This window comes from Podarcis tiliguerta, assembly GCF_965153285.1.
Source record: "Podarcis tiliguerta genome assembly, chromosome: 7".
Lineage (NCBI taxonomy): Eukaryota > Metazoa > Chordata > Lepidosauria > Squamata > Lacertidae > Podarcis > Podarcis tiliguerta.
In genome coordinates, this window is record NC_139540.1 from 87,228,768 (window position 1) to 87,241,747 (window position 12,980).

Here is a 12,980-nt window from a genome sequence, read left to right on the forward strand (position 1 = left end):
ATATAACGCAAAATACATTTCCCTCTGTTGCCTATATAGTATCTGTTTCCACCAGCTTCTGCTGGAAACTAATTAAAGTTTTTTGGTATTTATCCCCCTTATAGCTTTGAAAATTGACAGCAGTAGTTTAAAGGAACAGAAAAGCAATGGAACCAGTTCAGAACCCAGTGCTTCATCTCTGGAAAGAAGAAGCCCTTTGTCAAGGTAAAGTCATTAAAGGCTTTCCTTCCTGAATAGTTTCAACCTAGTGATAAATGCCTCTAGAAAGTTAATGAAGCACTGGCAAGAATATTTTGATGGATGGCCTATGGTTCAGATTCGTGTTTCACTACAACAACTTAAAATTTTGTATACCTTACAAAATATTTGCATTAAAGCCAGGTATTGTTTTGCAGCTGTTGTTTTCTCATTTTAAGACTCAATTGACATCTCAGTGAACCACAAATTAGTGTGTACAGCTGCTCTCAGTAGGACTACTTAGAGACCAAACAATGGAAGTTGTCAGGAAAAGGGCAGACGTAAAACATAAAGTCTTGAAGAAATAAAGTGGTGTGTCATCTTCTGGGTGTTGCTGAGATGTAAATGAGCTTCAGCTCAAAACATATTTTTGTATCTTTGTAAAATAAGTATTTGATACTAGATTATTTGTTACTTTCTTCTTTTGTATTTCCAAATTGAGAACATTTAATTAATGTCCTTGGGTTTTTTTCTAAAGAAATGCAATTTATCTTTTTTCAGTTCTTTAAGTAATGTTTTGTTACTTTTTTCTGTTAGCATGACTCAAATGACTAGCATTCAAGCGATAATAGCAAATGAAGTATGGTAAACAATTGTGGAATTTTACATTGGCTTTAGATTGTTACGTGATTATTTGTTAAAGCACTTCCATTGCTTGGTTCTCTTTGTTTCTCCCTTCTTGGAAACACCCGTTTATAATACCTGATATATATCTGTATGTTTGCAGACACAGGGTGAGAATACTTTTCACTGCTTTAAAATATCCTTGAAGATATATATTGTTTTATCTTTTAAGGTTCTTAGAATTTGAGAAGAACTGGCCTTGGAACAAAAGTAGTTGGCCAGTATAATGTATAAATAGCATTATAATACACTACAAAATGTAATAGAAAATGTATTTTATGTCTGATTTTCAGGAGTTGGGGTTGGAAAGTAGTACCTTTAAAATATATTTGTTGAGGTATATTTGTTAACGTTTTCTTTTCCTAAGGTAATTGTTATTTGAGGTAATGATATTCTGCAAAAGTAATATCTGTTGCCCAAAAAATTAAAATAGTTTTCAATTATTATTTCTTGTGTAGAAAGAACAAGCAAATGTGTAAACAACATGAACGTTTTCAAGAAGGGATGTTTTGCATTATGATATATGTCAGCAGTTTCTAGCATTTCTGAAATGCTGCTCATACAGTGCAGACTCTGGAGTATCAGTATTATTTCTGTAAATTTGTGTGCACGGCAGAAAGATTTTTGGGAAGCATTTATGGCATCATATGATTTTATATCTTTGATCTTAGGAGAAAATACCATTTCTAGTACAGTATGAATTATTAGGGTTTCTTTTAATGAATCGTGTGCATTTTAGCCTCCTCAATAACTTGGTAATAAAATACTTTTCAAAACCAAATCAGTTAGTAACACTTATAGCTTCACACTTGACATCTATCTTAGAAATATGTTTACAAACACAATGTAGGAATAAAGTGTGAAAGAATGGGAAATTGCTCAGGTGCTTATTTGCAGTTGGGACACAATGAAATTTCTTAGAGGCTGATGTCTAAGGATTCCACTTATTGTACTCACTTCTTGCGCTTTATTGCTTTTACAAGTGGTCTCGAAACTCAGTACTTGAAAATAAACATAACAGTCTAGTACCACTGTGGTACTCCCCCCCCCCCTTGCAGTGTTTAGTCACTGAGCTGATGAGTGGCCTCGAAAAATACCCTGATGGACCTAAATAATAATAAAAAAGGTTTCCTCTGATGTCCTACAGACAATAATTATGATGTGCTAGTTAAGCCCAAACTACAGCTGAGGGATTTTACTTTAAAGCAGAGGCTTGGGCGCAAAAATGCATTTATAGCTCTTTGTCTGGCACCTCATTATGCGTGGGCCTGATTCATTAAGTAATTGGTTTGCAGTTGTTTACATGAGTATTAAGGCTTTCTATTCAGTAGTCTTTGAGAGATACATTGTGCAAATGTTGCATGTTATGAATGCAGAATGAGGGGCAGCGGGCGAGCCCTATTGGCTAAACACTGCACTCTGTTGAAAAGCAAGAGAAAGAGATTGGGTGCTGCTTTGCATAGCAATGACTTTCTTAATAAGCTTTACAGATTAATACACACAAGCTATAAAAGATGCAAAGAGATACTCTTAGCACATTTATCCATGCTCATCTCACTATTATGGCACTGGAGATGGGAAGAATTGAGTGCTTTCATATTCGCTTTTCTTTTTCCAGTGCAACTTCGGTGCATGAGACTTAATAGAATCCAATGTTTATTGTATTATAAATCATGGGGGAAGTAGGCAGACCTGCAACAGTTTATTATTAAAGATTCTTTCAATGTAAATCTTTTTCCACCATTGTGTGTCCTACGGCAAAATCATTTTGTGGTTGAGTGGGGATGAAAGGCATAATGTACGAAGGAGTGAGTCTTAATAGGAAGCTGCTCTCCGATTGAAGGCCACTTGTTCCCCTTTGTCTGGAGGTGCCTGCCGCAGCTTCCTCTTCTCCAGCAGATATTGCCCCTTGGATCCTAGCTTAAAACCGCTTTCTCACAAGATTTCTGCAGCTTGATACAAATAGGTTTAAACTGAGGTGTGAATTTGTTAATTGATGGATTATATATTCTCAAAGGAATCAAAATAATTATTTTGCAGAATGGGTTTTCTTAGTGTTTTACTCTCTAAACCAAATGGCTGCAGTGCAATGTGTGTGGCATTTTGTAGTTCTGTAGCAATATAGTCAGCCAGCGGAGGTCAGTAGCATTCTATTGTTGCAGTTTTAGGCTAGATGCAATGCCTTTTTCCTTTGGCTTCTTCGCTTTGCAACATTTGATAGTTAAAGAGCTAAATTAGGGACCCAAATGCTGATATATTCCACTTGTAAAATAATGTGCACTGTTGACTTTAAGTTGGATTCCAGAAGTAAGCCATTAAGTTGGTTTTCAAATTTACTCCTTAAACAGAAGCTAATTTTAAAAACGTTTTTCACTTGACTAAATCACTGGTTATCAGTGATGGTTGTTTGTGTTAATGACTTCAAATTGTAATGCTTAAGACATCTATGCAATGAATGTGCCTCTAATAAGCGCCTTGGCTCATTCTTTGCAGACAACCATAATGGCCATTGGGGGTCACTCTTTCTTTGCTAAATTTCAACAGCTTTAATTCTTAGTCTCTTTCTAAACCAGATGTAAATTGTTCAGTATAATCATTGTGGCACTTTATTTCATTCTTCCCTATTGTAATTGTTTGGATAGGGGAAGGAGTATTTTGTGCACAGATATATCACCAAAACTTAGGAATGTGCCCATTGAAATATTTTGTTTAATTTTATATATGATGCCCATTAGGCATTTCTTTCTTTTTTTAAATACGATTTTATTAAAGCTTTTTCATAATACAATAAGATAAAATAAACTCATCTGAATAAAAAACAAAAACAGAGAAAGAAAGAGAGAAGAAGACACAGACCCTACTCCGAAAGGCAGCTCTTAACCCTTGTCACTCACAGAAAGTGGTGGACCCTCCCAGCTCTCACCTGGGAGATCTTCTCTTCCTTGCCTCTCACTCAGGGTCCTTCCACCACCTAACCATCACCTTCATGTGAGTATAATCCTTGGTCCCCAAGGGAGGAGACTAAAGGAAAAAAGAGGGGGGAAAGGAGAAAGATAAATAAAAGGACTTCTGATTTTCTGTCTCTTAGCTCTACATAAAATAAATTATTCAAAACATTCACTCTGGGATAACATCCAACTGTTCTGCTTTGTGTTAAGCAATAATTTCCCAGTCTCCAGGCCCAGATGTCTCAGATTTGTTTATTTTCCTTTTCACACAAAAAGTAAAAAAGTGGTTCTCTAATTATTAGTAGTATAACAAATGTCAGCAATGGTTTTTCTCTAATCAAACATATCAACTTTGCCTACAATAACTTCAACAACCATTCCTCCATACTAAACAATAATAAATCTTTCTTATTTTGTCCATGTAAGAGTCTCACTGTGCTCATATATTAAAATGATCTCCCATAGTTCTTTCTTGTTAGGTATCCATTAATTTGCACCCAGTTCTGTATCTTCCATTCCCATTTCCTGTTGTGTTTACCATGGTTTTCCATCCTTATCTAAAAAATTATCTCTTCCATTTATGCTTCTTCCATTCTTTTTCTAAGAAAAGCACCAGAAATTTTGTAGTTTTTTCCTCTGAGTTCACTCCAAGTCATACACAGAGCCCTTTCGCTCTCAGCTCTATCAATGCCAAATCAAGATGTCTCTCCACATCTCCATCTCTCCATCCAGGGCTCATTCCGCTCCTCCAGAATCACAACTCCACCATTTGGCTGTTTCATTCCTCCAAACACCCCTGTGAAGGACTTTTCCATTTCACCATCTGTTCCCTCCAACTCTACCATTTCACCCTCCTGATCTGCCAATCTTTTATTCATATTCTTCTCCAAAGTCTCTGGGTCTGTGTGATTTTGCTTTCCATTTCAGTCGTCTCTGGTTTACTTGCATTCCCCATTCCATTTTCCATTTAATCATTCTTAGTTCTAATCAATTTTATTTGCTCATCAAACATTTGCTAAAGGATGCTAACAGTCAGCAGAATGTCCAAAGGTATATTTGCCATACTGATTGTTTTTGATCTTATTAATAATTCAGTCTCATTACATCACCTGTCTCCACCTTAAGATTTTCACAGTCTTATCTCTTACTAAAATAAACACATTCCTTTCCCATAGAGGAAGTATCAAGTGGCAGAGTTACTTTCGATTTCTAAGCAACATTTTCATAAATAAAAAAAATCATAACATACAGAACTCTTCTGTTCATTTAAAACTTTCTTGACTCAAACCATTAAAGCAGGCCTTTTTTCTGCTTTCAGCCCTTTTACGATCGACTTCCCTTCTTATTGAAGTCAGAAAGTAGCTCATGCTCCAAATGTAAATTTCCACTGGCAGACAGATAAATCTCTCTCAGTTATAAATTATAACTGTCTCAGAAATAATTAAGAAAGGAAACCTTTTGCAGATCCCATGCCCATCTCATGGGTTTTGGGTGAGATGTTGATTCCTCAGCTCACAAGTTGCTTAACTCTGTTTCCAGGAGCTGACCGTTTCTTGGTCTCTTGACACAGAAAACTGCTTTTTCAGAGCATCAGAAGTTATTTCCCTGCTAACTCTTTTCTCTAAAGTGAATTTGATAGCCAAGACTTATGTCTGGCTATCATCAATCAGCACGTAATCATCTCCGTCAGCAGCTTGACGACAAAAGATGCTTAATCTGCCATGATCCTCCCCCGGAAGTCAATAGGCGTTATGTCTGAGGTTCCACCCCTACCCCCCAAGTTTGTTGTTTTGTTGGCTAACTAATGCAAATAATTACTTTGGGTATCTTCCTGTTTCATCTCTTTGACCATATCTCTTGAAGTTCCTTCATCTGTCTTGTCCAAGGACAGGGAAACTATTGGACTACAGTTCTCATCAGCCTCAGCTGGCATGGTCAGTGGACAGGGTTTATGGGAGTTGTATTCCAGCAACATCTGGAGAAGCACAGATTCCTATCCCTTATCGAGTCCCTTTCTCCCACACCTCTCTTGGCCTCTGTGCCTCTCTCCCTCAGTCCTCCACTGATTCTTCTGTACAAGCTGTTGTACAAAAAGAGAGAATATAAATTGAGAAGTCCTATATGCAGCTGTAGTTTATTTCCTCCTCCCGATCATGGTCAATAGAAGAAAACATAGAACACAAACAGGGAAGAAAATGCTGCTTTGAAGGCAGTTGAAGTCATCCATGCTGTATGCCTTCCTGATTCCACACACATACCCCCACATATTTCAAGACTGCACCTCTTCCACTTGAGTTTTGTTGCAGTATCTGTGATAGTATGTTCCTAACACTGTGTATGTGGAGGGCTTGCTTGGAATACTGAGGACCAAATAAAATATGATGGCAAAAGGGATGTGCAGCTGAGGGGTACTGAATGCTTCCTTGCCTTGTCTTCCTGAAGTTCCTTGCCCTCAGGCACTACTGACCAGTGCGGCTTACTTCCAGCATCTCACCGAAGCTGGAAAGAAAAAGGAGTTTTGTTGATGGGGAGGCAGAGTGTCAATAAAGGGTGACAAAAATGCAGAAATGTTACCCTACTTAAACGAGGGGGGGCTATTAATCAACCTCACAATAGAAATGATCATGGGAGCAGGAAATTATGTGTAAGCTACACAAAATGGGTGCACTACTTCAGACACTGCTTTGAAAAAGCTGGGATACAATTTGCAGCATGAAAGGCAGATTGAGGAGGGTGGTACATAAAGTACACATTATGTGCAGTTGCATGCTTCTTTTCCTCACTGGTTCTCTCCACCCCACCACAAAAAGAGAACACATAGGAGATTAGAATTATGATCAGAGAACCTATAAGAATAGTTGCCCAACTCTTTCCCTGCTGGTTATTTGTGAAGCAGCCGCTTCCCCCATCACTTTTCCCTTCAAGATTTCAATTTCCTGGATGTGGTTTTTGGGGGGTGGGAGGCAGGGTTAAGACTTATGCAACAACTTAGCCCTGAGGAATTGGACTTAGGTTCATCAAAGTTGAAGATAGATGTGTGAAAAAGAAAATCTTTGATTTGTGCTTCACAAATACATTTTGTATTAAATCTGGAGTAAACTCATCTAGAAGATATTGTTCTGCAATATTATTCTCTCAATTTTAATTTGCCTTTTTCCATCTTCTTTCTGTGGAGAAATTATTTGTCTTTAATTATGAAACAAGCACAGTGTCAGATTGTGATGTTCTTGATTGTATTTGCTAGTTTCTAAATGTAAGCATTAGCTGTTAGCAGGCTTCTCACCTGTTTTCTCCATCAACTACCGTATTTTTCGCTCTATAGGACGCACCTGACCATAGGACGCACCTTGTTTTAGAGGGGGGAAACAAGAAAAAAATTCTCCCCCTCTCTGCTCAGTGCCCCTTCAACAAAGTGGCAGGAGAAACGGAGTCCCTTCCATTTCTCCTCCCGCTTGGCTGAAGGGGCGCTGCGCAGCTCTCCCTCTCTGCTGAAGCCAGGAGAGTCTTGCTCTCCCGGCTTCAGCAAAGGGAAGCCGAAGCCTCCGGAGCACAGCAGGGCCTCCCGCTGCGCTCCTTGGCTTCGCGTTGCTTTTGCTGAAGCCTGGAGAGCGAGAGGGGTCGGTGCGCACCAACCCCTCTCGCTCTCCAGGCTTCAGTGAAAGCAACGCGAAGCCAAGGAGCGCGGAGGGAGTGCTCCCTCTGCGCTTCGGAGGCTTTGCGTTGCTATTGCTGATGCCAAGGAGCCTGCATTCGCTCCATAGGACGAATTTTTGGAGGGGAAAAAGTGTGTTCTATAGAGCGAAAAATACGGTACAGTGGTACCTCGGGTTACATACGTTTCAGGTTACATATGCTTCAGGTTACAGACTCTGCTAACCCAGAAATAGTGCTTCAGTTTAAGAGCTTTGCTTCAGGTTGAGAACAGAAATTGTGCTGTGGCGGCGAGGCAGCAGCAGGAGGCCCCATTAGCTAAAGTGGTGCTTCAGATTAAGAACAGTTTCAGGCTAAGTACAGACCTCCGGAACGAATTAAGTACTTAACCCGAGGTACCACTGTACTTTCAATGTGCTTGTACATTTTGGAAAAACCTATCTGCCCCTCCCTCTGCGGACATCCTCAGCCACAGGCTCAGTACACACAGCTATGCATGGAAGATCTCTCTCTACCAAAAGGATGAGTAGTCCTGGAAACGTCAACACAGCACTGATCCCTTGTGGAAGGAAAGCAGCAGGGAAGAGAATAGCTGGAATTAGATTCCCCCAACTGGTGGTGGTGGAGTTGACAATGTGATCCATCCATTTGGCAGTGAGCATATAGGTCCAGGAGTCTCTGCATGGATTGCCAGTCATAGATTCAGGGGTTTTACAGTGTGCTGACACCCGTGGGGGGGGGGGGCTTTGTCAGATCAGCGTATATGGCTTTACAGAATTCCCAATTTTAATTTTAATTTTGTTAATTCTCACCTCTCCCTTCACTGCAGTCTGTCTCTTCCATTATTAATTAAAGCTTTTCCACAGAGAAGGCCTAGCACTGGGGGCTGCAGTAGGAAGGGTGAATCACCACAGATCAGGGGAAGCAGCTGGAGAGGGTCATGCATGAAGGTCAGAAGAATTCTCCAGTTCAGCTTTTAAAACAAAATTTCTTAGAATATGCTGTGAAGAAGTGCTACTGAGAAAGATCAAATTTGTTTGTCCTCCAATTCAAAGCAATTTGAATTTGAAACTTGATATTTACAGATTAATATTTTTTTGATGCAGGTTTGGTGACTAGACTGCAGTGAAAATGTATAATGTTTGTACTCCCAGTTTAAGGAGCTTTTGTCAGAAAACGCCATCTTTCCTCTATTAGATCTCCCACAGTAAAATAGATTGGAGGTCCGTTTTTTGGGTCCTTTATCACAAGACTCTTAATAGAATAGTTAATTCTCTAACATCATTGCCCCTTATGAGATTATTTCACAGCAACAGCAGCACAATATGCATGCAACACACAAAAGATCAAAATGATTCCAGCTTGTTTGGCAGATTCAAAAGGGTCTGTGATGCTCAAGATATGAGAGCATTCATTTAGCAGAACAGAATGGTGACTGTATTTGCATCAAGGTAGATCAAAAGCAGCTGAAAGCCTACATCATTTACATAGGAACGGGGTGAGACTATGGGAACCCAACTGTTGAGTCCTAGCAATACATATTCAAGCTGGAGAATAAGAATATAGTGGATAAATTAAATTTTATTCTAATACCTTTTAGAATCCAGATTGTTGACTTTTTAAAAGCTCAGGTATCTTTAGCCAAGGACATTCAGTATAATAAATTGGCAACTGTGAATAAATTTTGAAGCCCTTTTATACTTACAGTGGAACTAGCCTTCAGAGAAAATCTGTTTCCTACAAAATGAAGGCAGTTTCTGTGTAATACATGTTTTAAAACTTATTTACAGGTTTGGGCTTCCCATGGATATTAACAGTGAAGATGCATAACATTTTAATATTGCCACTAGTGAGTCCTGTTTCTGAGCTTTGAAGCTGACTTCTCAATTTGCCTTAGCATTTATCAGCTTGTGTCACATGGTGTGTTTGTATTTTATTGTTTTATATATATTTATGGCAAATATATGTTTATTTATATATTATTATATCTATATATTATTAAATCACAAACAATTGCAAAACTACTCTGGGTTTGAAGAAGGAAGGTGTGTTGCTAATGTTTCAAGCTGCAGCCAATAAACATCCTTCATGGTTTCTGTCCTTCACTGAAAGTGAACCAAGCTGAAAACTTGCAGAAATAGTTTTTCAGAGCTAATGCTTGTATAGAAAAAGGTAAATATGTACAGAACATGATGAAGATGCTTTCAAGGTGGCCACTCCTCTTAAAAGGATCCATGTGTTCTTGCCCTGTGCGTGTTCAGTTTCACAACTGTGTCCAAGTATGTTTGCATATAGTCACAGAAGCACTGATGTCAATGTATTTCCTAACCCATTTAAAATATCTTTTATAGGGATGAAAACCAAAGGGGAATGGTATCAACAATAAAATCCAAAGGTAAGTATAGAGTTTGTAATAACATAAACAATTGGGGTTGCCTTCCACCTTGGTTTGGCGGTTTAACAAATGGTTCATCTAGTCCATCCAGCAACTTGTTTCTACCAGTAGTCAGCCAGTGATCTGAGAAGTTGATAAGCAGGACCTGAAGGCAACAGCCCTCCAACATTTGCTTGCCCAGAGCGGTTGGTATACAGAAATCATAGATAATAGCTGCATATAAACCCCCCACTTTTGAATGCAGCCAGTGGCAATCATCACTTGTAGCAATTAATTCTATAAGACTAAAACTCCTGTCATCCTTGATCACAGGCCACTTTTGCTGAAGCTGATGACAACTGTAGTTGAAAACATCTGGAGGGCAGCAGGTTGGGGAAAGGCTAGTTTACTCTGATATTTGACCAGGCATCAGAAGAAATTTCCACCATGACAGCAATATCCCAAGATCAGCCCAAGATCATTTTTGTTCTATAGGATATATACACACATGATACTCTTTGCCCCAGTAGTCATAACATGCTGGAAAGGCAAGAGGTATGCATGGCATTTTTGTGGGTCACCCAACAACAGCTATGTTGAGAAGCTAACAGATAACTTAAAGTCCTTAATAGACCATATAGGAGTAAGAATTTAGAGTTAGGGTAGAGTTCTGTGAGTGTAAGCCATTCATACCAGCAGATCCCAACTGGAAAATGTTAATGAAAATGAAATAATTTATTCTTCAATTGATTATAAGCAGCTCCCCTTCCCACAGTTTCTGTACCAGAAATCTGTTTCATGAAACCAGTTATTCTTACCAGGGTTTCCCCCAAGAAATCTGAGACTGTGTCTGTGTGAAGCCAACCTCTCCTCTGCACTTTTCATGCTTCTCCTGGTTCTGGGAGACCAGCAGGGAGCTTGGTGCAGCAGGAGGGGGAGACACCCGTCTGACTCATCTCTGTGTCTTGGCCCCCCTCATCTCACTCTCCTGCTTCAGCCTCTGATTCTGGACTTCTCTCTGCCACAGACTCTCCCAGCTCACTAAACCCTGTTACCTCCTCAGCTTCCAACACCACCTCTTCCTACTCTTCTCACTCTGACCACTTATCGTTGTCCCACCACCACTTTCTTCTTCTTCTGTCCCACCACCACCTTCTTCCCTTGGGGGTTCCCCAGGTGGTGGTTCTTCTCATCATTCCTCTGTGTCATGACAGTTGCCTGTTGAAAACCGGATATTGCCATTTTTATTTGTTATATGCTATATTTTGTTTTCCTAATGCAGCCTTCTGGGGTGATTCTGATGACAGTAACTCTGAGATTGAAGAAGCACTGCGTCCTCAATTGCATTCCTCACAAAAAGATGAATTTGATGACTTCTATGATTGAGGACCAACATTTCCCCCACATACATGTGCTAAAAAGCTCAAAGGAAGCTTTTCCTAGGGGGTGATTTAGAACCAAGGTGAATGTAATGCTTTTCCTTGTTTGAAATTCACAAAACTTGGGCAGGGGGCACACAAATCAATTTGAAACAGGAAACAGGAAAACAGGGTAGGGTACTGTTTTCCTTCCCTCTTTGTTGCTGATTGCTCCACTAAAAGCAAGGGGGTGTTTTCTTCAAAAAAAGTCTTAACAGACTACAGTTATATGCACTTACCTATAATGTGTAGTTGGGCCAAATTTAGGGGGGAAACAGATCTGTTGTTATTCACAAAATTACTAATTGTGTGGTGTTTAAGTGATTAGCAGTCATGGGAAGGTGTATGTGATCCAGACCGAAACCATGCCCTGCTGCAGTACTGATCCAGATTTCTATTCATTTCTGTCCTAATGCCCCCCTGCAATTTTGTTCTTTTCTATTGGGATGTAGGAATAAACCATATTATTTCAGAAATCAAAGTTTCAGATGTGTGACTCAGCCACATGTTTTCTTTTGTATTTACTTTGTCTTGTTCTAATAAAATGCACTCTTGACAATGTACTTAAAGAAACTCTTATTACTGTTGTGTATTTAAAGTATTGACCTGTGTGATTTTTGTTTCATATACTGAAATCTATAAAGTCAATCTATATAGTTAAGTATTGTTCAATGGAATATTGGGCTGCTTGCAACTGCCCTGAACATGATGATGTCACACCTCCTCCTCAAGAATACATAATGGGATCCAGAAATGTACAACAACTGTTGCCCAGTCACTAATATTTCCTTCTTGGGTAAGGTGGTCAACAAAAAACTTCTGATGCTGCTCCTCAACAGCTCCCCCCACCCTGCCGCTGCAATGAATGCAAATAACCACCCCAGGATTCTTAGGAACTAGTTAGCAGTATTCTTCGGTCACTTATGGCTTACTCTGTGGCTTACTCCACTTATATGGATCAGGAGAGGCTGTAGCCTGCTCACCAGCTGCAGCCATGGCAGTCAGGATGGGTCCAAAGGACCTCCTGTGGACATTAAATAATTACAGTGCTACCTTGGTTCTCAAACTTAATCAGTAATCTGTTCCAAAACCAAAGCGTTCCAAAACCAAGGCATGCTTTCCCATGGAAAGTAATGCAAAATGTATTAATCTGTTCCAAACAATTAAAAACAACCCCTAAAACAGCAGTTTAATATGAATTTTACTATCTAATGAGTCCATAAAATGAAAGCCATAAATCAGGCTGCAATCTACTTTTTGTTGTTGTTTAGTCGTTTAGTCGTGTCCGACTCTTCGTGACCCCATGGACCAGAGCACGCCAAGCACTTCTGTCCTCCACTGCCTCCCGCAGTTTGGTCAAACTCATGCTGGTAGCTTCGAGAACCCTATCCAACCATCTCATCCTCTGTCATCCCCTTCTCCTTGTGCCCTCCATCTTTCCCAACATCAGGGTCTTTTCCAGGGAGTCTTCTCTTCTCATGAGGTGGCCAAAGTCTTGGAGCCTCAGCTTCAGGATCTGTCCTTCCAGTGAGCACTCAGGGCTGATTTCCTTCAGAATGGAGAGGTTTGATCTTCTTGCAGTCCATGGGACTCTCAAGAGTCTCCTCCAGCACCATAATTCAAAAGCGTCAATTCTTTGGCGATCAGCCTTCTTTATGGTCCAGCTCTCACTTCCATACATCACTACTGGGAAAACCATAGCTTTAACTATACGGACCTTGCAATCTT

At 39.8% G+C, this 12,980-nt stretch overlaps 1 protein-coding gene across 10 annotated transcripts in view; it reads left to right on the forward strand.

Annotated features, from left to right (window-relative positions):
* The window catches only part of KIZ (kizuna centrosomal protein), a 70,066-nt gene extending 58,241 nt beyond the window's left edge, over nucleotides 1-11,825 (forward strand). For all 10 annotated transcript variants that reach the window (XM_083448684.1, XM_083448676.1, XM_083448685.1 and 7 more), the window contains 3 exons: nucleotides 105-204; nucleotides 9,812-9,855; nucleotides 11,117-11,825. In XM_083448684.1, the coding sequence (XP_083304810.1) occupies nucleotides 105-204; nucleotides 9,812-9,855; nucleotides 11,117-11,220 (248 nt within the window). In that variant the 3' untranslated portion in view covers nucleotides 11,221-11,825. The remainder of the gene's footprint in view (nucleotides 1-104; nucleotides 205-9,811; nucleotides 9,856-11,116) is intronic.
* Nucleotides 11,826-12,980: the final 1,155 nt, after the last annotated feature.